A 27,437-nucleotide genomic window follows, 5' to 3' on the forward strand; every position below is an offset into this window, starting at 1 on the left:
AGGAAAATGCAGTGTGTTTGTCACCGGCACCCTGAGCCCTGCCAAATCCCTTCCCCGTGAGGCTGTAAGCGATACAGCACTTCCTGGTGCCCCCGTGGCAGGCTGCCTGCGCCATCTGTTCGTGTCACTTTGGTCATTAACCAGCGCGGCCCGCGGGCTTTGTCTGCTGACAGTGATGAACGGCAGCAGCGCTCCCCACAGCAGGGCCCTGCAGGTAGCAGGGGGGGAATGCTCTCTTTGCATCCATATTCACACCTGGGATATGCAGGAACAGCACTTGGATGAGCTCTGGGTTGCTACACCCAAATCCACGCTTGCCTGACGGAGCTGGAGGAAGCCATGGTGGGGAAGAGGAGCCAGAGCTGGCTGCAGTACAGGCCTCCACTGCAAGCCAAATTTCATTTCAAGTCACTGTAGCCCTACAGAAATGGCATGGCATGTGCTGGGGCTGTGTGTGCGTCACAGCATTAGCCAGTAAAGGTCAGCTGCAATGGAAGAGGGGCATAAGCCTTTGTGCAGTTTATGGAGATAAGCCAGAGCCGGGAAGCTGGGCTCTGGGTTTCAGACAGCTTCGTGCTGTGCATGTGGAGAGGGTGACAGAAAAGGGAACAGGGAGGTTGGGAATGGCTCCTTCTGAGATTTATAGTTCATTTGTATGGCCTGAATTTATTAAACCTCCATTCTCTTCCCCTTTCTGTGGAGAAAATCGGAGCTGATCCTCAGGTTCAGCCCTATGTTTACAAAAGACTTTTCAACCTCCGCTGAGGTTGCTATGGAAATCACACTAGTTTGTATCTCGTGTTTGTCTTACCAACCTGATTTGTAAAAGAATGGTGTGAATTTAGTGCTGGCTGAGTTCCCAGCTGGCCGCTGGTCCTGGAAGGCATCCTTGCAGTCTCAGCCCTGGCTGGAGCAATGCAAACAGCTTCCTCCACACTGTCTGCCAGCTCCTGTGCCTGCGGCTCTCCCAGCCTTGGGTCCTCTTCAGCCCACCAGGACAGAAACCATCCAGTGCCAGGCAGGACTCAGCCCTGCCAGGGACACACCAGCTCTGTGGCAGAGGCCACAGCAGCTCCCCTGTCCCCTCTCAGTCACCACAGACTGCTTTACAATGCAGAATGCTGCAAACCAATTGAGTTTCCTCTGCTGAGTCCTAAGCACAACTAATCCCTAACATTTCTTCCTCACAGCCACCTCTCCAAACACACAGCCTCCCACAGGCTGAATGATGAGCTGCCAGGACTTGGCCCTCTGGTGCCAGTCCCCATGGGTGGAAGGCAGAATGGCAGCCTGAGGGCTGCAGGGAGCAGCTGGACTTGCCCAAAACGTGGCTCGTTCCAGCCACAGCTCACATCCCCAGGAAACAAACAGGCAGCTGCCTGTCATCCATCAGAGATCTTGCAAACAGTGGGGAAAGAAATCTGGGAACATCTCACTCTCAAACTACGCGTTGAGGGAGTTGGTGCAGACTCTTAATGTATTCTGCATGATTTACTTTTAAAAATCTGGGGAGTGGGGCAAGACAGTTACTTAGGTCATACAAAAATAGAAAGTACTTCATCAAAATACAAAGCCCACAAAATCAGAGTGCTGGGCTGGGATCTGGACAGGACTGGGATGGGCAGATTTGCATTAGAACAGGGTAGTGTTTTCATAGGTCAGTTTGAACCAAACAACAAAACTTGGCTCCCTGTTTTTTATCAAAGCAGCTCATTTGTGTTTCTGAGGAGTTCTCCTACCAAAGGGATCCTTCTGGAAGCACTGCAATCCTTTGCTGAGACAGACCCTGCACGTCAGGCAGGAGCAGCCGTGGAGCTCCAACACCCACGGTAAACGTGGGCGGCTGCGCTGCTGAAATCCCTTTGCATTTTTGTCCTGTTCATGGTATGTGCCTGGGCACAGCTCAGCACCAGCATCTCTGCAGCCCAGTCCAGCACTCCCACAGCTCAGCACCAGCAACCCTGCAGCCCAGTCCAGCACTCCCACAGCTCAGCACCAGCATCCCTGCAGCCCAGCCCTTCTCCAGCCCCGGGCAGAGGGCACTGCTGGCATAGAATCCAGCCCGTTTCACCATCAAATCTCTGTGTTAGATGCCGTTTTGTGCTGCCCCTGCCCTTCTAAACACCCTGTGAAAGGGATGTTTTCCAGCAAGACTGATGCTGTAATTAGTCAATTTGTTAATAAGCTGAGGTGTGAACGGCTTTCTGTGAGGCAGGAGGAGCAGCTGTCCCCAGGCACAGCCCTCAGTGTCACCTCCCCAGCTGCCCAGCTCCTGATGGATGAGCTCTCCAGGAGCGGTGAAAAGGCTCTGGTGACTTTTGGGGAGGGAATGTTTTTGTGAATGGATCATGACACAACCATGGCCTGATTACTGAGCTGAGCAGCTCCCTCCACCCCCCCAAAAGCCATGTGTTAGCTGCGTCTGTCACTGCTTAGCTGTCACAGTACAGTCTGGGACAATGCTCCAGTTTTCCCAGGGGATTCTCAGCAGAAAAGAGCACACTAGAAAGACATACAACGTCAGAGCATGAGGCACAGTCTCCCAGGAGAGATAAGGCAGAGGAGGAGGAATGACAGGCCATGGGGAGCTGCTGGGAGATGCTAGCACAGGCCTTTAGCAAGGGAGGGGCACCTTCACAGCCCAGGGCTGCTCATTCCCGATTATCCTGCTGCTTGGGGGATAAACCATTCTGATTTGCACTACTGACTAACCAGACAAGAGTAAATAACAGACTGGGAGGAGAGGAAACCCTGTCCTGTACAGCCTGGACCCACCCTCCTCCTCCCTCTGCTCAGCAGAGGAGAGAACACTCTGCTCCCTTCCTCCTCTCCTCTCAGTGCACTCCAGCAGGCAGAGACAGACCCAGCCTGGCCCCAACTGCCCGGAGAGAGCAACGAGGTCTGCACATGAGGCATGACAGCATCCTCCCTCTCTTTTTCCTTTTTTTTCTAAATGCAGCCAATCCAGCAAAGCCCCAAGCTCTTGCTCACATGCTGTTGTTTTTGCAAGTGATTTTATTTTAAAACCGGAACTCGAGTTCTCCATTTAACAAGCCCCCCCCGCTTCCCCTTTCTTTTTTTAAATAAAATTAATTTATTCTACACAACAGTAAACTCTTCCAGACTCTTCCCTATTTACAAATTAACATATTTTGCTTGCAGATCATTGCTCCACCCTCCTTTTCCTATCCTGTGACACAGAAAATAAGAAACAAAGCCAATATCTGAAGCTCTGCAAGGCAGTGCTCCCATCCAGCCTTCTGGATCCCACCCTTGGGGCCTCAGGGAAAAACCAGAGTGACAATGTCTGTGTCAGAGCTGGAGACCTTCCCTCATCCACCGTGTGTGTTAAACCCATCAACCAAGAGCATCCAGCCTCTCCCTGCTCCTCTGAGCTGTGCTTTAGCTGGGCTGAGGAAGGAGAAATACCCTCAACAGAGCAAAGCGCTCCTGCTGCCCTCTGAAGTGTTTGGGGAGAAGGTGGCATTTGTTGCAGGAATGGCATCCACCAGGCCTTGTCTCACATATCCATGGGTCAGAAAGGCAGCTCTCACATCTAGGGAGGAGGCAAGGAGCCTTGGAGACAGTTCCCCTGTCCTCTTGAAGCAGGAGGCACTGGGGACATGCTTAGCTAGCTCAGGAAAGAAGGCACCTAATAAATAATAATTTGGCCCAACCCAATTCCAGGCAAATTCAAGGTTGTTTTTTGTGTTTTTTTTTTTTTTTTTCTTGTTTTGTTTCTGTTTTTTTGAGGTTGTGGTTTTGTTTGTACTAAGTGGTAACTTCTGGTTGGGTATGGTGGGGTCTGTTCTACCTGGAGACCTGTCCAGACACTCCAAAGCCACCTGGCTCAGGTCCTGTGAGCACTGTCACACAAGGTACCAGGAGTCCTGGGTAAAACAAGCTGTGTCAGCCAAACCAAGGGGGATGTGCAAACAGTTTGCCTGCAAACAAAGCTGCTCTTTTGGAGGTCTCCCACCCCCTATGAGGCACAAACCCTGGCCTGTAAAACCATCCTCAGGTCTTCCATGACCTGTTGGAAAAGAATCAATGTAGTGTTTTTGTTCCTGGGAGCTCAGCCAAACAGGAATACCTGCTTTTACCTGCAAGGCAAAGCTGTCCCTCACCTCTGGATACAGCCTCTGGGCTCTGCCTGACCCCTGAGACATCCTGAATGATCAAAAACTGATGTAAAGAGGAGGTGTTGTCATATTTTCCAAGGTTTGCCTTGAGCAATGGAAACTATTGCCCATGTGTGGCTGACAGCAGGCAGAAGGCTGATGGCCTTGTGGAGAGCTAAGGTTTTGAAAAATCAAGGAAGAGAGGGAAGAAAAAAGGGTTATCCAGGGATCCTCTGTTGGTACAGCAAAGAGAGAAAGGAAACAAAGGAACAGAAAAGGCAGGACAGCAGGAAAACCCTTCCTTGAATGCAATTCATTAACCTTTGGACAAAAACTTTCTTCTGTCAGAGGGTAGGAAACACATGCCCCAGAAGGAGCCCAAAAGCCAGCCCAGATAAACCCTCAGGGCTCTGCAGCAGCACCCTCTCGGTGATCCATGTGTGTGAGCAGAGTCTCTGCATGGAGAGCTCACATTTCCATGCTCATCCCAAAATGCCAGAGTCCCTCAGCAGCTGGTTTGCAGGGCGATGGTGCCAGAAGGATGTAGCCTGCCTCAGCTTCAGGTGCCATCCCACGATGGTCATACCCAGGAGGGGACGCAGGGAGCCCAGCTGGGCCCTGGCAGAGCTCTTGGTCCGGAGGGAAGGAGCAGAGGCTGCAAGCTCTAACATGGCACTGACTCTTCCAGCCTCCCACACCCCCAGCACTGCCCCAGCCCTGGGACAGTGCTGGGACACTGCCCCAACCCTGGGACAGTGCTGGGACACTGCCCGGCGCTGCCACAGCTCCCCACAGCAGCCGGGAGCGAGGAGATGACCCCGGCTGGGTGGCTGGCGGTGGCAGGAGGAGGTGGCGAGGCCGGGGCAGCGGTGAGGGGCACTGTGCCCCACTCCCCTCACCATGCAGCCCCCAGCACGGGGGGTCAGTAGAAGGAGTACTGGTTCTCCACCGCCCGGGTCCGGCTGCGGGCGCTCTCGGCCTCGTGGTAGTCCTCGGCGCTGGCGGCAGGAGGCTCCGGCCGGCGCTCGGCGCTGTCGCTGCGGCTGCGCGGGCCCAGGGCGCCCTCCAGGCGGTGGTAGGGTGCGGGGACTGGGACAGTGGGGGGCACGGCCACCCCCTCGGCGGGCGGTGGCACCGGCGGGCCCGTGGGTGCTGTGCTGCAGAAGTAGTGTGGCGGTGGCAGGTCGGCCCGGCAGCTTGGTGGCTGTGGCACGAGGGGTGGCGGGGGGCCGGTGTCTGCAAGGGAAACAGGAGCTTGACCCCTCCTGTGCTGCCCAGATCCCTAACCCTGTCCTTCTCCAACCCTTCTTCCTGCTTTCTCCCAGCACAGCAGCAGCCCTGCAGACCTCCCTGTTCCATTAGGGGACTGACACCCACAGCCAGGGAGTCACACTGACACAGCCCTGACATCCACCCTGGCACATCCCCAGAGCCACACACAGCAGCAGGGCACTGCTTCAGGGAGGAATCCCATGGATCTGTCCCCACCCAGCCCTGCCCAGCCCTGGCACCTACCGGGCTGCGGGCTCTGTGCCACCACGTAGCTGCGGAGGGTGATGTCGGCCGCGCCGCCCGACTCCAGCGGGATGGGGTGCGTGTGGAAGTGGCGCAGCATGTCAAAGATGGTCTGGAACCAGAGGTGCTGCACGTGGCACTGCCCACTCTCGTTCAGCGACAGCCGCAGGTGCTGCAAGGGCAGGGGGCAGAGGGTGAGCTGGGGGTCGTGAGGGTGAGACCCACCCTTGCAATCTGCAGGAGCCACCTCTGCCAGCCAAGGGAGGTTTTTTCCTAACATAGGATTGTTGTGTTTATCCTGCTGCAGAGTGTTTCCTGTACAACCCCAGTTACTGCTGCGCCACAAGTTTGACCCCTCCTGGGGATGAACACCATTAAGAAACACATAGGGAAGGGCATATGGGTACAACCAGGGGCAGCTGAAGCCCTGGTCCCAGTCACAGACAGCTTGGGGAAGCCTCTAACCCACCTGAAGCTCTTGCAAGGTGACAAGAACAGGCAATGTCTGCTAAAAGAGGGACCCAGCAAAAAGCTGCTTGTGGTTGGTTTCTCATAGTGCATCTATGTAAGCAGGGGACAGAACAGACAAGGAGAGGGCAGGGGAAGGTGTGCCGTGCTACACTGAGCCCCCATGGGGTACTTATTCCTATGCTCACATGACAGGCACTGATCCAGTTGGGAAAGTGTAGAAGGGGCCGGGCAGGATGCAGAGGGGTCTTGGGGCACAAGGGCAGGTGGTCCTGAGGGATGCCCTACCAGGGTGCAGCTCCCTGCAAAGCTGCTGCATCTGGGGTCACCCACAGAGCAAGAATTCACCTGAGGTGCTGGGCAGGGCTGGCACTAACATCCATGGAGAAGCAGAGGGCACAGAGAGGCAGAGCACACCCACCTTGGCTTTCCCCTGGAAGTTGAAGGTCAGCACGTACTCGCCCGGCCGCGTCTCGCTCTGCCGGATGACGAACAGTCCGTGACTGCGGGCGCCCCCGAAGAGCACCAGCTGTGCTGCCTTGATCCGAGACAGAGTCCCGTGGAACCAGGGGAAGTCAGACAGGTTGATCTCAGCCTCGGCCTCGCTGTCCTCCCCTGCCCGCAGGGACAGCAGGTTTTTAGGGAGCACCCGAACACCACCCGCTCTCCTCCTGCCCCCTCCTCCTCTCCCTCTGTGTGAGATGAGCCCTCCACAGTGAGATGCTGGATACCAGTACCTGTGAGATGCCCACCAGCAGTGGGGGACGATTCCAGCGTCTGCAGGAAGCTTTCCAGTGGGACATGGGTGAGGAGCTCCCCCAGGGAGTCCCTGCCCCGGCTGTGGGGCACGGGGACAGCCGTGGCCATGGCAGTGTTGTGAGTGCTGGGCAGGGCACATCTGTCTGGTGGCCTGGGTGCCTCTGGAAGGGAAATGGCAGAGGGATGAGTTTGTGGCTCAGCATCACCCACCATCACTGGGTAAAGCTAGGGGCTGTCCTGCTCTGCAGGAAATGTATTGGGTACTCCTGGATCCTAAAGACACTTGAGGGTTAGGTTATGGCTCTGAGATACTCCCAGACTTTCCCAGATGTAGCTCCTTACCATCATTCAGGAACTCGCAGCTGGACGAGGTTGTCCTGCCTGGCAGACAGGCTCCCTGTGCACAGGACACCAGCTCAATGTCATCCCCACTGTCCCTAGAGGAGAGCACAGAGACACGCATGTGGCACCTCCACTCACTGGCATGAGGACTTGGCCAAACAAAATTCCAGTGTGATCCAAGTGTACATCCTATTGCTCCTGAATTCCTCCCAAGGGACTGTCACTGCACCAAGACCACTGAGAGGCAGAGCAGCCACCAAACATGACTTTTGGGAGTGAGAAACCAGCATGGGAGGGATTAAACCCTTTAAAGCCCACACTGTATGGGTCATGCCAGTCGGTTCCAGCTGCAGGATTCTGCTGCAGCCTTGTGGGTTTGGAAGGAAAGCTGTTACCTTGACTCAGTGCTTTCACCCACACACCCTCCCACCACCAACCTCCACCTGAGGGCGCTTTCACTTTCACCCTCTGCAAAGGAAATTACCCACCCACAGGAATAACATCCCTAAAAGACATAAACCACCAAGTCAGGAGGGCTGGAGCAAGACAGCAAGTGGGAACAGAGCCAGGGAGCCACTCAGAGCATCCCTGTTGCTGGCCCTCCCCGTGCACTTCAGCACCCTTCTTGCACAAGCATCCAACTTGCTCCACATCCTATTTTTATCCCAGCCACCAGCAAGAGCCCAGAGCTGCCCACAGCACTTGGCTCTCTTGCTTCACACGGGCCACGTGGGCACAGGCAGCGGGGAAGCGGCTGCGTCGGTGGCAACAGCTCCCTGTGAGCTGCTGAATTATTTAGTGGCCAGTAAGTGAATCAGCCACTGGGAGTCATTCAGCTGCAGCCAGTTAAAAACAAGAAGGGAGGAAGGAAACCAAAACCAGCAGTGCTGTGCAGAAAAGCCGTGGCTGGGTGCTCACGCAGCCCTTGGCAGAAGCGTCGGAGCTGATTGAGAATTCGCTCTTGGCAGCGAGCGTGTGTGTCGGTGTATTAAACAGCTCATTAGTATTTGCTCTGCAGTTCATTATTATTTGCTTTGCAGTCACGTCCGGGGGCCAGCGCGGGACGGCGCTGGGTGCTAAGCAAACAGAGAGGGCTGGGAGGCTGCCAGGGGCACAGCCAGGGGCTGGGAGGGGATGCTGCTGGCTCCTGTGCTGGCTGGAGGGGAGCATGGCCTGGAAAACCAGCACTGAAACATGGAGTGAGGGGAAAAAGGCCTTTTCCCAGCCTTGCATCAGCAGCCCAGCCTCAGCAGTGCTTCTTGAGTTGCAGAATCACAGAACAGTGTGCTTAAAGCTCATCTCATTCCATAGGCAGGGACACCTTCCACTAGCCCAGATTGTTCCAAGCCTCATCCATCCTGGTGCTGGACACTTCCAGGGATGGGGCAGCCGCAGACTCTCTGGGCAATCCATGCCAACGAATTATAGCTTTCAGAAATCAGCAAAAGGAGCAAAGATCTGGATCACCAGTACATCCTCACTGTGGTGACCAAATGCCTCTCTCTAGCAGGATGGGGCAAAGGCAGCCTGGAGGGAGCAGGAGCCTCTCCAAGCCTCTGTTCCATGTTTGCTTGATGTTTTCACTGCTACAAGCATGGGCACCTGGTTTTTCCAAAATTGTGCCAAGAAAGGCAGTGCCAGGGTTTCCCCAGAGGCTGGGCCTGTCTGAGCCAGCTGAAGGGCAGCAGCACCAGTCACACAAACCTCCCTAATACAACTTGCTGCATGTGCTGGTGAAACAGCAGATGAGAAGTTTTGGCTGAGTTATGACTCCAATGACAACACTTATGCCACTGTGATAGAAATATAAATAAATCAATTCAGCCAGCAGAATTTTAAATATATAATAGATGCTTTGCTGGAAAAAAACATGGAAAATAGCTCAAATATATAAAAGCTTCAGAAGGTGGATGTTAAGAGCTTCCTGCTTTGAAGGAAAGTTCCCAGGTCACCTGCCTCTGCCAGGCTAAGGGGATGTGGGGCAGAGAAAGGTGAGCAAGTGCTCTGCACACCTGGTAGACACAGGCTGCTAATTCTGCCTCTAGACCTCTGCTGGGTCCTTCCTGTGACCAACCAAGCAGCAAAAATTGCATCTGGATAACAGCCTGTGCTCAGGCAGCACAGCTCAGCCCCACAGAGCCCCTTCCCCAGCAATCCTTACCCAGGGTCGATGCAGTCCTGGATATCAGCCACCCACGAGTGCTTCTGCAGGGAGTCAATGGTCTCCAGGATGTACTCAGCCCCATTCTCCACCTGCAGGCCATGTGGGATGCAGTCAGCTGTGCTGGAGTGCTGCCCCCCACTCTGAGGAAAACACACCCCACAACCCAGCCAGACCCCCTGAACAGCACCTCAGCTGAGCAGGACAGCATCAGTGTCCCACCCCATCCCAAGGGGTGACCCAGGGGATCAGTGTCCCCCACCCCATCCCAAGGGGTGACCCAGAGGATCAGTGTCCCCCACCCCATCCCAAGGGGTGACCCAGGGGATCAGTGTCCCACCCCATCCCAAGGGGTGACCCAGGGGATCAGTGTCCCCCACCCCTTCCCAAAGGGTGACCCAGGGGATCAGTGTCCCCCACCCCATCCCAAGGGGTGACCCAGAGGATCAGTGTCCCACCCCATCCCAGCACAAGGGCTGACCCACAGAGATGCATCCAAGATGACCCTGACCAAATCTGGAGCTCAGAGGAAAATCTCACCCCACTGTTATCAGCAAATACAAGTTTTTTTACAAAGTTTTTACAGCCTTCATGGAAAAAACACACCTGGCTGGCAGCATTGGGGTACATGGCACTGTGCCCAAGCACAGACAGCATCCCTTCCTCCTGGGGCACCTCTGTGTCCCATCAAAACTGGCTCTGCACAGGTATAGCAGAAGCCATGCTGCTCTCTGCCCCAAAACTCTGCCAGACCCCAGGAGTTTTAAACATCTCCTTCATTATCTTTTCTGCCTGCTGGTCCATGAGGTTTCTGACTTTTGATTCCAATAGAGTAGGAAAAAAAACCCTTCCATAGGGGGAAAAAAATACAAAAATGAGGATGCAAAAAAGCCTCCGAACTGTCCAGCCCAAAGGAGTTGTGCCTTTCTGGGGCCAGGCAGAACCCAGAAGCTCCACATCAGTGGACTCAGATGACATGGGATTCTGTGTGCCTCATGGAGCCTTAAACATCGTGTTCCCGAGGTGGCAGAGCAGCCCTGACTCCAGGAGGGTGTCACACTGCCAGCTGAGACAACCTCCAAGCAAATTCAATTAATCACAAACAACTGAATCACCATCCTGAAAATAAGCAGGGAGGGCAGGGAGCAGGATCCTGTCCCAAGCAGAGGTGAAGGGGAGTAGCAAAGATCCCCCTCCCCAGTTTGTTTAACCTAAGAAAGGATCTTCTCTGGCTTTCTGAGGGCAAGGCATGAAGCTGACGTGGGAGATGGGGCTGCTCACTCATGCAGAGCAGGACAGCAAGTGAAGCATGTGCAGGCCTTGGGTATTTTGCAAGCACCTGCTTGTGCAATGGAAAAACTGCATGTGCTTGGTGTCTGGTGGGCTCTGGGGACATGCTGGCTGCTCATTTTTAGGCAATCTGGCAGAAACTGTTTCAGTGTGGCCTCCCCAAACAATGCAGGGGCTTTTCCACCCATCCTAACATGTGTGTTGTGTGGGAAGGTTGAGATTGGGCTCCACATCACACAGGAAGGGAAACCACAGCACTCAGCTTGCCCACCTAACCTGTAGCCCAGCACTGAGGATGCTTCACCCCCTCTGCAAGTCTAGCCAGCAAAAGGGGAAATGGGAGAGCAGAAGGATGTGCCAGCAAGAAGGACCCAGGCAGAAAATGAGCCAGGAATAAGAGGGGATGTGAGAAAAGGGGAACAGCATCCTGTGCCAGCAGCTGGGAGGGGAGAGCAAAGCCTGGCTGGGGGGGCTCCATGCTGTGCTTGCTGCCTCAGCTCAAAGGATCGATTGTGATCGATTCCCCTGTGGCAGGGGGAGAGCCAGGACAGGGCAGGAGGTACCTGGTAAAGCAGGTATTTTCCAGCTGGCAGGGTTTGGAGCATTCCAGAAGGGCATTAAAAGAATGGCTGAAGCAGTCACCAAGCTGTTAGCAGTGGGAGTGGAGAGAGCATGTCTGGCTTCAGAAGATGGGAAGAGGGCAAGTGCAGAATTTTCCTCCAGCAGCCAGAGAAACCAACCCTCACAGGCACCCATGACCAAGCCCATCTGCTCATGTTCATGACAGTCCCAGGGATAGGGAGAAGCAGTGGCACATCCTGAGTGTTGAATTTGGACACCAATGTGACACATTTGAGGTGGGGCTTGCAAGGGGATCTAGAAAATGTGACAAGAAGTAGTTGATGAGCCATATTCCAAGAGCACAGATCAATACCTGATGGATTATCAATGGCCAGTGGTCAAAGCTGAGGGATGTGTCAGCAGCTCCTTCCCACCAAAGGCTCCTCAGTGATGAGGACAAAAGAATGCAAGGATGCCTGATCAATTCATGGCTGACACACTGCAAGTGTGTTGGAAGATCAGGCAAGAATTCAAATGAACTTGTCAAAGCTGAAGTGGAAGGAAAAGCTGAAAGCAGCCTCCAGCTCAAGGACAGGGTGAGCCCTGGGCTCACAGTGATCAGCGTGGGTGTGAGGGCTGGGGAACCATGTCTTGGGAACAGTTCTGCAAAAATCATCCCAGAGTTGCACCAGCCCACAGGCTGTGTGAGTCAACATCATCATCATCACAGTGTGAGGAAAGCAACTGCATCAGCCTGGGCTGGACAGAGAGGAAGAAGAAAGGAGAAGCAATCTTTCCCATCTGCTTTGGGCCATTTACATTTGGGGAGTTCCATCTCCAGAGCTTGCAAGGAAAGCAAGGAGGACCTTGGGCTGGCCAGTCTGGAAAACAGAAGACACTTGAGGCTGGCCTTTAAGGCACAGAAAACAACAGCTGAATGAGCCTCTACCACTGCTGAGGCTCAAGAGCAAGAAGCCCTTGGGGAAGGGAAGGTGCCAGAAGTGATGTGACCTTGACAAGGAGCTGGATTTGATGGAAAGAAATTTGCCCTGGGAACGTGTGCTGGGGCCAGGTGGATTTCAAGGCTTGGGAGCTTCCACAAAGCCAGGCTCAATTTTCCCCCTCATTTTCTTTCATAGTTTTCTAAGTTTCATTCACCTGGGAGGTCTGGCCTCTCTGCTCTGCTTTGCCACACACTCTTGGGGAGAACTGTCAGGGACAGAGGTGTTTGTTCAGAAGCAGCAGAACATAGAAATGCTCAAAATCCAATGTCCACTACCATCATGGTGTCCAAGACCCTGCAAAATTCAGCCCTCATCTGCCATGACAGGCTGTTGTCTTCCAGCAGAGCAGGAGGCAGCACTGAGTTAATTAATTGCATTATATGGAAAATTCTGAAGAAAGAGACTTTCACTCTCTGCTCATGCTCCCAGATTCGTGTGTGTTTGATGCCCAGGGTCTCATTGGCCTCACAGAGCTGTTCCCATAGAATCATTAAGGCTGGAAAAAAACCTCCAAAATCATCAAACCCAACCTTTGACCAGACGCCACCTCATCAACCAGACCACAGCACTAAGGGTCACGACATGGTGTCAATGAAACAACCACCACACATCACCAATCCGGGACAGCAGCAGCCACAAAACCACCAGCAGCTGCACCAAGGAGCATTTTCCCTTGCAGGTTGTCTCAGATCACTGATTTAAACCATCTCCTGGTGACACAGAGAAGCCAAACAGCTTGATCCCAAAACACCCTGGTGTCAGCTGGAGGAGGCAGGGATCCTGTGGGGAGCATTTGTGCTGTTTTCTCAGCTCTGAAAGCCAAGGCAACAATCCCTATGGGGACTGAGCCTCCTGCACTGCAGGGTGCAGGTGCAGAGGGGGTTTCTGTAGGGATCCACACCCTGCTCTCACCTTCAGGACAAAGGTGTTGTCTTTGTCAGGCATCTCCAGGGGCATGGTGGTGCGCACCTCGATGATGGCCGACAGCGGGATGCTCACCTTGGGTTTGGAAGCCTGAGAAAAGGAAAAAAAAAAAGCAAAGAAAATAAATGAAAAGAAATCAATGAATTAAAAAAAGAAAAAAAAAAAAGTCACTCAATTGAATCAAACTGTCCCTGGGGACAATGCAGCAGGGCTCTCACAGGCAAGATCAGCTCAGCCTGTGTGGTTATTACAGGGGGGGATAAACAGCATTGATTTCCCTCCCGTGCCTGATAACTCTGAGCTCTGTGAATTAAACCAAGAGGAGGCCCAATGGAAGACAGGGAGGTGCTTTTAGCTGCCAAACCACCCTCCTAACTCCAGCACAGGCTGATGTGCCAGCTCTGCCAACACCACTTAATTTCTCTTCATTTTCAATCCTCTCCCAAAGGAGAGAGCTGTGCTATCTGATGGGGGATGCTTCCCATGTGGAAAGCAGCCCTGTTTCTCCAGCACAGGAGCAGCATTTCAACCAAGCAGCTACGACACAGCAGCCTCAGCCATGCAGGGAATTTTAATTACATTAAAATAAAGAAAAATGAATTTCCCCCAGGGCCCCTGGCACCCGCCGGAGCTTCGGTGGGGAGGCAAGACCCGGTGCCTCCCACTCCAAGTGTTTGCTGAGCAACAAATTCCCCAGATATTTGTTTTAATTATAACAAATCCCCACAAAGGAGCTTGTGGAGCTGCTCTCCAGGGCTGGTCCCCTCCATGGCTCTGGGATTTGGAGCACTGCAGCTGCAGGAAGCAGAGATGAGATTTAGTCACCAAAACCTGTGCCTGGTGCCTTGGGTGCAGCGGGTAGGATGAGGCCAGCAAGGAGCTCCAGGCTGCAAGTTACCAATAATGGGCTCAGTTCCCATTTTTATTGGGAAATAAAAATAAATAAATCCAAGACAGAACAGAAACTGCTTTTTCCCTTTCAGGATGTTTCATTTCTGCCAGCCCCAGAGCCCCAGTGCTGCCTGCAGACACGTCTCAGCCGTGCCCATCCCTGGGGAATTTTTCCATCTTGGTGTTTGCACAGGAGAAGGTCAGAAAGGAAGCAGCAGCTGCTTTGAAAGGAAAGGAAACAAGGTGATAATTCACCCCTGAGCCAGAGAAGGGTCTTAGAATCACAGAATGGTTTGGGGTGGAAGGGACCTTAAAGATCATCTCGTTCCAACCCCCTCCTCTGCAGAGGGATTCTTCCCTTTAAAGGTTTAAAGACGTGGCCATAGTTTTTGTAGGGTCTATGCAAAAACAAAGCTGTGGGCTGCTGAAGCAAAAAGCAGTTTTGTTCCAGCTGTGCCAGACTGGTGCCACTTTTACATTTGCCAGATGGAAAGCAAGATGGGATGACAGGAGAAAGCTGTAAACCAAAGTGGGGTGTGATTATAACAGAAGAGCAGACAATGTTCATAAAAGTTGCCATAAAATAATTTTAAAATTGATTTTTAGAGGCAAATCAAGATACACTAAAAAACTAATCCCCTCTACGTGCTCTCTCTTAAATGTTTTAAGAGCAGCAGTTCTTCCATTTTAACCCAAGTTTATTTTTTCTTTGGTGCAGCTGACACGTCTGGCTTCATCAGATCCTCCATCCACAGAATCACAGAATGGGTTGGGTTGGAAGGAATCCTGTTCCACCCTTGCCATGGGCAGGGACACCTTCCACTGTCCCAGGTTGCTCCAAGCCCTGTCCAACCTGGCATTGGACACTGGCAGGGATGGGGCAGCTGTGTTCCAGAACCTCCCCACTCTCACAGGGAAGAATTCCTTCCCAATGTGCCACCTATCCCTATTTTAAGCCATTCCACCTTGTCCTGTCACTCCATGCCTTTGTAAGATGTCCCTCTCCAGCTCTCCATAGGCTCCCTAGTGGGTACCATGAACATGGGGCTGTTTCCTTCCAGCCTGGCCCCATTCCTGGGCTGGGGAAGCCCCAGTCCAGCCCAGAGCAATGCCCACCATCCGTAGCCACGCTCTCCAGAGAGATGCATTTGAGTTTAAACTCAAGCTTTGTATTTTCTCCAAAGGTGAGAGGCACACACCAACACCAAGAGTGCAAGGTTCATTTTGGCCTGCAGGCTGGATGGGTTTCAAGCACATTTTCCCATCCATTCACACCTCAGCCACGCAGCACCAGACTCCCTCTGGGCCAGAGCGGAAACAAAAAAACCCAAGCAAATCCCAACCGCTGCTTGAATAAAACACACAACAGTGGACAAATCCAGGACGTACCTTTGGAGGAACATAAAACTCCAGGAGGAACCTCTCTCCCTCCACCTTCACGGCTTTCCGGAGCAGGAGGCGGCACTTCTGCCACTGCGAGCTGCCCACACAGTTCGTGTCGTCGGCCACCATGTAGCGCAGCGTGCCCTCCCTCTGGATGTCCACCAGCTCCACCTTGGACGAGGGCACCTTGGACAGGCGCAGCTTGTGTGTCCATTTCTCCCGAGGGTCCCCGGGCTCCTTGCCCCCCGCTGGCCACGGCTCCCTCTCGGCTCTGCGGCCGCCCGGAGCCGCCTCGGCGCCCGGCTCCGGAGAGGATTTGCGGTGCCACATCTCCTTCATGCCGTCCACCACGCACAGGCTCATGTTCCTCAGGGAAAAGCCTTTCTTGAACTTGGGCTTGGCAGCAGCGTGCATGGAGACGTCCTCAGAGCTGCGGGACTGCCCGTAGGAGGAGACCTTGTGCGCCTGCACCTGCTGGGCCGGGGTCAGGTAGCGGCTGGCGCCCAGCGGGGCGTCCATGCTGTCCAGAGACTCCGTGGACGTCTCCTCCTTCCTCGGGGCGACCTCCCGCCCGTAGGGGACGTGGCAGTTCTGCAGCCCCACGAAGGGCACGATGTTGTACTTGGTGGGCGAGTCGGACACGAACACCCGGCTGACCTCCAGGCTGAAGATGTCCAGGAAGTTGGCGGTGAAGTGGTGGGAGAAGGAGGTCTCTGCCCCGGGGGTGTCGTAGTGGGGGTTCTCCTTCAGGAACTGGCAGAACTTCTGGGCGAAGTCCACGGCGGCTGCCTGGGCGTGCAGCTTGCAGAACTCCCTCCAGTCGGGGAGCGGGGAGGAGGGCTCCTGGCACAGGGCATCGCCGTTCATGGCTGCCCCATTCCACCTGCCGGCGTGGGGGGGACAGGGACACGGCCTGAGCGTGGCAGGGACACGGGCAGCCCACCCTGTCCCAAAACGGGCACAGACAGCCTGTCCTGCCCCCCAAATGGGAAATGAAAAACCCACCCTGTCCCCCACAACCAGGGGCGCAGACATCCTGACCTGCCCCCCACATGGGGGACATGGACAGCCCTTCCTGTCCCCAGAAACGGGCACAGACAGCCTGCCCTGCTCCCCAAATGGGGGACATGGACAGCCCACCCTGCCCCCAAAAAAGGGCACAGACAGCCTGCCCTGCCCCCCAAATGGGGAATGGACAGCCCTTCCTGTCCCCAGAAACGGGCACAGACAGCCTACCCTGCCCCCCAAATGAGGAATGGAGAACCCACCCTGTCCCCCACAAACAGGGGCACAGACAGCCTGCCTTGCCCCCCAAATAGGGAATGGAAAACCCACCCTGTCCCCAAAAATGGGCACAGACAGCCTGCCCTGCCCCCCAAATGGGGAATGGAAAACTCACCCTGTCCCCAAAACCAGGGGCACAGACATCCTGCCCTGCCCCCCACATGGGGACATGGACAGCCCACCCTGTCCCCAAAAACAGGCACAGACAGCCTGTCCTAACCTGCACATGAGGACATAGACAACCTACCCTGCTCCCCCAAAACCAGGCACAGTCAGCCTACCCTGCCCCCCAGATGGGGAATGAAAAACCCAGCCTGCTCCCCCAAAATGGGAACATGGACAACCTGCCCCCATCTCACCCCAAACAGGGGCATCCTGTCTCCCCTGAAACTGGGACATGGTCAACACACCCTGACCCCCAAAATGGGGGTGACCCCTTGCCATGAGCTGATCTGCAGTTCCAGTGCAAATGAAAATGCTGTGGGGAAGTGTCTGTGTGTCACTCTCTCTCCACCTCATCCACTAGGAAAGAATCTTGGCCCTGGCAGCAGCCATAAATTGCACTTATTTTACGATTATGACCATGCAAAAGCATTATTGATTTCTCATGAAACCGCTAAGGAGTCCCTGAGTGGAGGAGCCCAGGGGGATTTGCCTGCAGGATTCCTCTCACTCTGTGTCTGCCTGGGCATGGCACAGCTCTCCACAGGGAGAAGCAGCACTGGGAGTCCTGGAGGTATCCACCCAGGGCAGCATCCTCCCCTCTGCACTCAGCAGCTGGTCCTTCTCTTTATCCAGTCTCTATTTCTGCCCTTATCCTTTGCCAAATCAATTTTGGGATTTTGCCAAAAAATCAGCTGAGCATCAGCTAACAGATAACCCAGGACAGGTCCTCAGCAGAGGCCAATGAGTAGTTGGGGTACAGGGGGAAAAGGAAGAGAAGCCAGACCCAGGAACACACCAGGAGTTCATGGGAGCTGCAGACCAGACCTGTGAGTCCTTGGGAGGAGCATCACTTTGCCCAACCTCCACACTGGTCCTTCTCCCAGTGGCTGTGGGACTGGCAAGGCACATGTGCAATCCAGCTTGGTGCTCATGCTGCACTTCCCAAATCTCTGCTTGGCTCTGGGCAGCATCAACATCTTCCCCTGCGAGACCTTAGCAGCGACTGCATCTCAAAAATCACTTCCCAGTGCCAAAACTGCTCATGGCTGCTGGTGCTGGTGGGCCTTGGCTGGGGCACTGTGTCCAGACACTCCTCCTTCCTCCACTCCAAGTTTGGCAAGTCCACCTCAGCTGCCTCAAACACCGAGCCCAAGGGTGCCCGTGGCTGCCCTGCTCCAGGCAGGGATTGTGCCTGTGGCATCCAGTTCTGTAAGGACAGGACAGCCCCCCCGGGTTTTGCTGCTCTCCATTCACAGAGCAGCTCTTTCCCTGGATTTTGCTGCTCTCCATTCACAGAGCAGCTCTTTTGCTGGCGAGGGATTACTCCTGCTAATAAATCACGCGCCGTATCCCGCCGGCAGCTTACACGGCCAGTAATTAATTACTGCTCAGATGAGCAGCACAAGCCATGGCACTGGGGCACTGGGGACTGGCAGAACCTGCTCCTTATCCCCCAGACCCCAACCATGCCAGCCCCCAGACAGGACCCAGCCCTGAAGGCTGTGATTCAGAGCAGCAGATGTGGACAGGAGCTGCTTGTCATATTCCCAGCATATCCCTATGGAGATGAGTTCTCTGGGAGCACCTCCATCCCAGGAAGTGGCTTTCAATCCCCCCAAGCACAGAGAAACCCACACAGGCAACAAAATCCCAAAAGAAACACGATACATGTGGCATTTTCCCACCTTTAAGGCAGCGATGCCACTCAGGGCTGTGCCAAGGAGGCACTGAGGACAGGCTAGACACAGACCTGCACAGCTCCTCACATCCCACAGCACCAGCAGAGCTCCAGCCCCTGCAGAAATCCCTGGCAAAGCTCTCCCCAGCATCACAGGGCTTTCCCAGAGACCTGAGCAGGGAGCCATGCCAGCTGGGAAAAAACCCATCCCTGCAGTTTAGGAGCAGCATCTGAATTTCCCCAAGAGACATCAGCAAAGCAGCAGAAAATGCAAAGCTGTTTGTTACCCGCCCAGCAAATGAAATTCCTAATTATCCATCCATCACCAAGCAGAGGATTTAAAGACTCTGCCCTTTGAATTGAAAATTCACAACCCCAGCTCTGCCATGGCCTGAGAGCTGCCCTGGCACCAAGCCACGGGCCAGGAGTACTTGGGCTCAGGGAGAAAAGGGAGATGAAAAGGAGACTCCTGCTGCCAAACCAAGCAGTCACAGCAAGAGCAAGGGAGATGGAAAGGGTGCAAAGGGAAAAGAGCAGGAAGGGGCTTGTGGGGGGAAAAGAAAGCCCCTTGGTGATGGGTTGATTTGCATCTGCCTGGGGTGTTGAGCTCTGGGGCTTTGCTGGTTTCCCTCCTGTGAATTTGGGGGAAAACACAGCTCCCCATCCCTCTCTCCTGGAGGGACTAGTGCTCAGGGCCTGCCTGCTTGAAACCAAGGGAGAGCAAGCTAACAGACACTGAGAGGTTAAGGAGAAAAAAAAAAGAAGGAAGAGAAAAAAGAGGCACTTCAAAAAAGATAAAACCCCAAACAAAAAGCCTCAAGGAGATGCAGGCACGGCAGCCGGGCTCAGGCTCGGAGACGCGCACGCAGAGGCATCACAGCATCCTCCTTTCATCTGCATGGGGATGACAGCCTTTAAAAGGCCAATTTATAAAAATGAAGCCTAGAGGAGAGACATCTGGCAGGTCTGAGGAGGCAGCGGCGGGGATTACTAACCCTGTGCCACACATCCAACCCCCCCTGCCCGGAGCAGAGCCAGGAGCCCCCGGCCAGGATCCAACAGCACAGCCTGGCAGTCAGTGGGGTGGTTTAAGGGCAGCCCTGGGACTGCAGAGCCATCCCCGCCCCTGATTCACCTGATTTCTGCAGGAAGCAGCCTTCCAATTATCTGTGTAGATTTACCTTTAATCTGGATGCCTGCACTCCCCTCCATACCAACAGCTCTGCCCCACTTCTTGAAATAACTTGTCATGCCACAGACAGCATCCCCGGGCAGAGCGGTGGAAGCGGAGACGAAAATAAGCTCACAGTGAAAATAAGCAGCAAATGTGCAATTGCATTTTGGAAAGGGCCATCCCCTGCCAGCCCAGCTTCCTGAGGGCACCTTTCTAAGGAGCCAGGGCCCTTTGGGAGTGCCATCAGCCCACTCCAGAACTGGCTCAGGGGTCCCAGCCTTATCCTGGCCTGGGTGACAAGAAGACAGAAAAATAAATACATAAATTGAGGTGGTTTGTTGTCGTGAAGAAGCCATGGAGTGGCAACCATGGATGGCATCAGGCTGGTGACAGGCTTCTAACCCACCTGAACGAGTCCCCAAACTCCTCCAAGGGCTGAGCTGTGCCTGCTGCCTCTGTCACTTGGGAAACTGAGTCAAGATTTAAGAAGAGGAGATAAAAATAAAGAACTTCTGGGGTTTGCCAAGTGGAAACCCAGGCTGGGTTGGCAGGTGAGACCCAGCTGCTGGCAGTGATTTGGGACACCTCTGCCACCAAGGTGTGCTGAGGCATCCCCTGCTCCGGGGGGAGGGTGGGGAAGACAGAATAATCTGAAAGCTGAAGCAAAGCTACTGACCTCAAGAAGAAATGAAATTTAAACTGTCAGCAGAAGCGCAGGAGACCATAAAAAAACAACTCCCCGGTGAAGCAGGAGTCAGGGAGCAACAACAAAGCCACTGGGATTTGCTGAACCGCAGGCGTGGGGAGGAACCAACATCTAATGAGGTGTAAATAACCCGAATGCGCAACACCGGTCATGGGATGGCCAGCACAGCCTGCCCAGCACGGCTCTGATGGCTTTATTTAAGGAAACAACCCTAATAAAGAGATGTTTCCCTTCCTTTTCCTGGCAGCGCAGCCAGGCTGGGACAAAGTGATCCGAAACTCAGTGGGGAAAAGCACGGTCTGGTGGAGGTTGTGAGCTGAATCCCTCCATCCCTGCCTGCATCCCTCCTCCTGTCTGGGAGAACTTCCAGCGGAGGACGTGCAGCAAAGCCCTGGCTCCCGGGGAAGGAGATCCCAGCCCTGCAAGGCTGTGGGTTTCCAGCAAGATCGATGCCACTGAGAGCCCCAGCTGGTCATCCCGATCCCGCGGGAATGACGTGAGGAAACCCAGGCACCTGCTGCCCCAGAACAGCGCCTGACCTCAGCGCGCCATGCCGGAGGAGATCCCGAGCCGCAGCAAGGCGATACCCCGGCCCGGGGATGCTCCTGGCACACCGCGGCTCCCCAGGGAGCTGTGCCTGCCCTGGGCAGACGGCAAACAGCTAAACCAGGCGGCAGGGACAGCCCGAGAACAGGAGAGAAACAGGAGCATCATCCCTGCTCCTGCTGTGCAAGCACAAGGGGATGAGGGATGAGAGGAGCTGATCTCCCCCCATCCCGCAGCGTGTGCCTTTGTCACCTCCAGGACCCCACCAGAGCTTTAACTGCGTGCAGAGGCTGAGCTGAGGAAGAGAAAACCACAGGGAACAGAAGCAGAAGTCACCTGCCTTGTGCCTCCCACACCCCCCAGACCCCTGAGCACAGCCCTGGGTGGGAGAAGCTGATTGCTCTCCGTGCTCCTCAGTACTCCATGTACTATTTATACCATTGTGATCTTAAATCAGACTGCCTGTCTGAACCAGAAAGAAATGGAAACATTCTTTGTTCCTCTCATTTACTGGCCATCCCACTAAAATATTAATTGAACAGCATTTTGGCCTCAAATTTTATGGTCAAACCAGCTACCTTGAACCAATCCCTCAGCAGGAGAATGCTTTAATTCCCTGCCCAGATGCACTTCAGGGTCCACCTGTCACCTGCAGCTTAGAAAACATTTTTCTGGTATGAAAAGGCTCCTTGTACCTTTTCCTACTGCTCAGTGGGGGGTCCCACTGGCCAGCCCAGCTCTCCAAAAGGATTCTCCAAGCACTCAGCAGTGATGGATGGCCAGGACAAGGTTTTGGGGTGCAGGTGTTTAGGGGACACATCTTCAAAAGAGAAGATGGGCAAGAAATGAACTTTTCCTCCCCTTGCACATAAGGGTGTCCCCAGATCTCTTGTGGAATCTCTCATTCCAGCCCCACAGGAACCAATGCCCCTGAGCAGATGGGCCCATGAGAGCCCTCCAGCAAAACCTGAGATTTTCTCTATTTCCCACTACTCTGACCACACCACAGGGTTGTTCCTCTCCCTCCCCTCCAAAATCCCCTGCAGTGGATGTTGTACCTCCTGTGCTGACAGCTGCTGGAAAATAAAGACAAGTTCATAGATAAGATCCACTGGATCTTAGATAATCTTTTCCCTGAGTAATTCCATCCAGCTTGCAGGGAGCCTCACCCAAGCCACTCAACCTGCTGGGTACCTGCTGGTGTTGTGGGAGCTGGGGGACACCTCAGCCATGGGGACAGGGTCCCCAGGGTGCAGTGACAATGATCAGCAAAGCTTTGGTGCATGTGGGCATCATCCAAGCTTTAGGCTTGGAGACTGTGTGATGTGTCTGGGAATAAAACAGAGACACCCCCTCAGTGCCCCAAAGGAAAAGCTATTGGGAGAAAAAAATAAATTAAAAAACCAGAGCTTTATGTGAAGGAGGTCAGTGGCTGTTGTCCATTCCCCCTCACTTGGATGTCACCTCACGTGCCTGTCTCCAGCCAGAGAGCTTCCCACAGAAAACTACCCAGTCCAAAGTCTATTTTTAACCACCACAATAGCAGAACCTCTCCCGAGGAGCAGCAGGAGCCCAGTCCCCAACCCAGCAATCTCACATTTCCCTCGCTAAGCCTCGATTTCCTTCCGCCCCTCAGCCCACAACCAAACCCTCTTCTCCTCCTCCTCTCGCCTTCCCATCCTCAGAGAACTATTTGCACATCCATCCATCCCCCTCCAGGCTGGTGTGCTGTGGGTGCAGAGTGTCCTGCACACCTGTTACACATTAACCACTGACCTGGTACCTGTGGGCAGACCCTTCCTGCACTCAGAAATCCCAAACAACAGGAGATTCACCTGCTCAGCCCCCTCCCCTGCCTGCACCCAGAATTGTGAGGATTTAAACATAAAGCCCTGCAACATCAACCCAACTGCACTTCCCAAAGCAAATGCAAACTCTTTGAAGAGGTTACTCTTGCCCTGGGGTTTGCTTTGCCATGGAGGAGCTCTTTGGGTGTTTTTGGAGCTGAGTGGATGCTCAACAAAGCAAATCCTCAAGGATACAGCACAGTCATCACTGGGGATCCCCTATCATTAGGTCAGAGAAACCCCTAAGATTGTTTTTCAATTACAGCACATAATAAACATGAGATAAAGTTACACAGTTCTGCAGGAAATTTTCTTATTATGTTTTTTTATAACGTTGCAGATCTAATTCCCCACACACATCTCTGTCTCATACCCGCCTGCAAACTGCCTTAAACTGCTGCCTAATGGTATCTGAGCTGGGGAAATTCAATTCTACCCAGCGCCTCACCCAGGACTGCTACAATCACTGCTAATTGCTTAAGTGGTGTATTAAGCAAAATAAAAATTCCAGTGGGCTTTGAACCCCCCCCAACTAGATGATGCCAGAACACCCTGTTACAGCTGCCAACCCTGGCTGGAGATCCAACCTCAAATATCCTTTTTCTCTTCACTGTGCAGGGATGCTCCTGGGCAGGCAGAGCTTCCTACCCAGCATGGCCATGACCCCAGCAGAGTGATTCACAGGCTGAGTCCAACTTTGCCATCCCTCCTGCCAGGGTTCTGGGGTGCCAATGCAGCCCCTCTCCTGCCCCAGGGCCCAAATGCTGCCAGGCCCCAGTGGAGCAGAGCACAAACATCTTCCTAGTGGAAGTGGATGCACAGAGGTCCCTCTCCTGTCCCCCCACCTGTGGCTGTGGATGGGTGTGGGGCTCCAGTCAAGTCTCATCCCAAAACCCAGACCCTGCACAAGAGCAAGCAGATTCTCCAAGTCCTTCTGGCTTTCCCTTTAGCGAAAATCAGGTGTGGGATGCAGTTTTCCCTTTAGGCATGTTCTCTCCTCCTTTCCACCGTGATGGAGCCAGCTGGGATTGAATTTCTGGGAGCACACCTGGGGGCAGGGTCCCCAGGTTCCCTCTGCCTGCACAAGGAAATGGATCACTGAGCCAGGGACAAGCCTCCAATCCATATCCCACCATCTCACTGGCATCTATGGGCAGGGAAAGCAGCTGAGGTCAAGTGAGGGCACCCACAGGCAGGAGGGGAATGATGCAGCAACCCCAGGGCTGGAATCAGTGCCCTGGGACACCCCAGCCAGCCTGAGTCAGCAGGGCCAGCAGATGTGCAACCATCATCTGGTTTCTCTGCTTCTGCTGGGAAGAAGAAGAGGAGGAAGAGGAAAGGCATTAGCCAGCAATATCCTCATCTTGAAGAGATGTGTTCTACCTCCAAGGAGGAAGGACAAGAGGAGGCTGGACAACACAGTCCAGGAGAAGAGGGGGCAGACCTGACAGCCCAGGGGATCAGCCAGAGGCAGCCCTGCAGTCACACAGCCACTGCAGCCCTGAACCAACTGAGGCACTCACAGTGGAGGAAGGAGATGATTTTAACCCCAAAGCCTTGACCAGACAGGGATGGGGACCAGGGCTGACACCCTCCTCGATGGCACAGGGGTCTGGACACTGAGCTGGGTGATACTCCAGGCAGGGTGGGCTCCTGTGTGCTCCCCAAGCTGGAGCAGAGAGGATTATGCAGCTTTTTTAAGAAACACTCAGTGGTAGCCTGGGCTCCTGTGCTGTGTTACAGTGATGGTGAGACACTGGGAAATACCACAGAAGGACACAGAGGGAAGGTCAAAGGGCACCTGCCATCCCATCTGAGCAGATCTCCTGGCAGCACACACCCACCTCTCTGTACAAATGTGTCCTCCCTCCAGGGAAGGGGGGCTGAGCATTTTGGAAGAGCCTGTGTGCTTTAGGAGGATAATTCCTATTTAGAAAGGCATCCTCAGATGTCCATAGTCCTTCTCCACTCTCCCAACAAACCAAACCAAAACTCCTCATGGAGGGGAGTTCTGAGTAATCACAGAATCATTCAGTTTGGAAAAGACATCCAAGATCATCCATCCCAACCATTCCAGCACTGCCCAGGCCACTACTAACCCATGTCCCCAAGTGCCACATCTACACCAGGGACTGTGACTCCACCACTGCCCTAGGCATCCTGACAACACTTTCAGCAAAAAGATTTTTCCTAATATCCAACTAAACCTCCCCTGGCATAACTTGAGGCCATTTCCTCCAGTCCAGTCAGCTGTACCTGACTGCAGTTTCCTTTCAGGCAGCTGTAGAAAGCAAGGAGGTCCCTCCTGAGCCCCCCTTCCTCCAGGCTGAGCACCCCCAGCTGCTCCTCACCCACTCAGCCACAGGAGCAGGGCCCACGGGGGATTTTGGGCAGGGTTCTGGGAGGACAGAGAGGTTTTTTTTTACCTCCTTTCCCGTTCCAGCTCACAAGATCCCCGAAGCTCCGGCAGCGTGGCTCTTGCAGGTCAAATGCATAACTTCGACCGATCGATTTCCCCACTGGAAGTACCAGAGCGACCTGGAAGGCAAAGGTTTAGGCTGTCAAGCCCTGGGGCCAGAGCAATATCCCCAGCACATCTCACCTCCCCCCAGCCACAGTCCTGCTGGGCTCCAGCCTGACTTCACCAAAACCAGAAATAAGCAGAAGGGCCAGGCACAAAGTCCCCCAGGGGCCTTCCCGAGGTGCTGGAGGAGCCCGGGAGCCGCAGCTGCCCCTCGGCTGTCCCGGGGGACGGGAGGCACCGGCTGCCGGGGCTGTGTGCCCTCGGGGGGCTCTCCGGACAGCCCGCACCGCTCCTGCGAGACAAACCCCGCCGGACAACACTGACCGAAAATGGGCGAGCATCCACGGGGGGCTGCGTGCTGCCCGTGTGCCCCCAGCCTCGGGGGAACCAACCCACGGCTGCAGCCCCCAACCCCGGGGGAAAAACCCATACCCGGGGCAGTCCCGCATCCCCGGAGCAGAACCCTGTTCCCCCAGGGCCGGGGGAGACGAACCCACGGCTGCAGCCCCCTAACGCCGAGGAAAACCCCCATACCCGGGGCAGAACCCCGCTCCCGGAGCAGCCCCCAGGGCCGGGGGAGCCAACCCATGGCTGCAGCCCCCCATCCCCGGCTCTGCCCCATCGCCGCCCCCCGCCCCGCGGGCCCGGGGCCGCCCCGAGCGATGCTCACCGGGATGGGGGGACCCAGCCGGGAAGGGGAGGGGGAGGCCCGGGGACCCTCCCGGATGCACCGCGCCGCAGCGGCGGGGGGCGGGACCCTCCCCCGGGTGGGGGATCCGCTGCCGAGCGGGGGGTAAATAACCGGGAATAACCGGGAATAGAGGGCCCTCCCCGCCCGCCCGCCGGTGCGGTGCCGGTAGCGGCGGCGGTACCGGAGGATGCGCTCACCCGGCCCGGTTCGCGGCTCGGCTCGGCTCGGCTCGCTGTGCCCGGCCCGGCCGCCCCCCGCCCCGCCGGCAGCGCCGCCCCCCGCACCGCCCACCCCGCCCCCGCCGCCTTAAAGGGCCCCGCCCGGCCCGGGCCGCACGGGGACCCCGGGGACACGAGCCAAGGCCGCCCCATGGGAACTCCGGGGACACCGAGCCATCCCCGCCCCATGGACACCCAGGGACACCGAGCCATCCCCGCCCCATGGACACCCAGGGACACCGAGCCATCCCCGCCATGGACACCCCCGGGGACATCAATCCATCCCCGCCCCATGGGGACCCCCGTGACACCGAGCCATCCCCGCCCACCACGGGCTGGTGTGGGGGTGTGTCAGCGAGAGCACCCCAAATAGCAGGGGGCACCCCAAATCATCAGGAAGAGCCCTCAGTCCTCGGGCAGGCTCCCCAACCCTCCCCGGGACACTGCAAATCCGGGGGCAGCACCCTAAATTTTTAAGGTGCCGAGTCTTCAGGCCCCCAGGATCGTCAAGATCCACAAATCCTGGCAGGGCACCCCCGTGCTCTGAAGAGGGGCTGCAGCTTTTCCTCACCCCATCTGTCACCCAGCATCTGTCCTTGCAGTGCCCAGGAGAGGGGATGGGGGGGATCTCCCCACACCCACATTCCCGGGGGGCACAAGGCAGGGTGGTGTGGCTGCAGTGACTCCAGGGGGTGTTTTGGGGTCTGGACCCAGTGCCTGTTGTCATCCTGCTGATGCATTTTGGGACCCATCTCAGAGCACTTTTCCCTGCCAGGACAGACTGAACCCCAGGACAGGGTGGGTGAGGATGGACCAAACCCCAGGATAGGGAAACTGAAGCCCAGAAAGGTTTAAGGGAAGGAATTGTGGGTCACACTGGGACCCTGCACAACCCCCCAGCCTCCCCATGGCATGTCCACGGGTGGATGAGTCACCACTAAAAAGAAAAAAAAAAGAAAAAAAAAAAAAAAAGAAAAAAAAACCGATTTGCAGGAGGAACAAATCCTTTTTACTTCTGTGAAGCACCTGTGGGATTAAAACAATGCTGGTTATGTAAGAGATGGAGAAGGGTGGGTTTTATCATTATTGTTATTATTATTATTTATTTATTGTGCTTCCTCACCATCCTGTTACCCTGACAGGTGTATTCTGGGGATGTTTGGGGAGAGGCTGATTTGGGGGAGA

At 55.0% G+C, this 27,437-nt stretch overlaps 1 protein-coding gene and 1 long non-coding RNA gene across 2 annotated transcripts; both read right to left on the reverse strand.

Moving 5' to 3' along the window:
- Positions 1 to 2,934: 2,934 nt before the first annotated feature.
- Positions 2,935 to 26,242, reverse strand: SH2B2 (SH2B adaptor protein 2). Its single transcript, XM_079325215.1, has 10 exons — positions 26,014 to 26,242; positions 25,246 to 25,387; positions 15,426 to 16,302; positions 13,134 to 13,235; positions 9,367 to 9,458; positions 7,206 to 7,300; positions 6,842 to 7,024; positions 6,526 to 6,719; positions 5,637 to 5,808; positions 2,935 to 5,357 (listed from the first exon to the last, which is right to left on the reverse strand). The coding sequence occupies exons 3-10, from the start codon at positions 16,284 to 16,286 to the stop codon at positions 5,044 to 5,046; spliced, it is 2,013 nt and encodes a 670-aa protein (XP_079181341.1). The 5' UTR covers positions 16,287 to 16,302; positions 25,246 to 25,387; positions 26,014 to 26,242; the 3' UTR covers positions 2,935 to 5,043.
- LOC306811555 lies at positions 17,187 to 20,987 on the reverse strand. Its single transcript, XR_013776693.1, has 3 exons — positions 20,397 to 20,987; positions 20,127 to 20,190; positions 17,187 to 20,009 (listed from the first exon to the last, which is right to left on the reverse strand). It is a non-coding gene; the product is annotated as an uncharacterized lncRNA (long non-coding RNA).
- Positions 26,243 to 27,437: the final 1,195 nt, after the last annotated feature.

Source organism: Erithacus rubecula, assembly GCF_903797595.1.
Source record: "Erithacus rubecula genome assembly, chromosome: 22".
NCBI lineage: Eukaryota > Metazoa > Chordata > Aves > Passeriformes > Muscicapidae > Erithacus > Erithacus rubecula.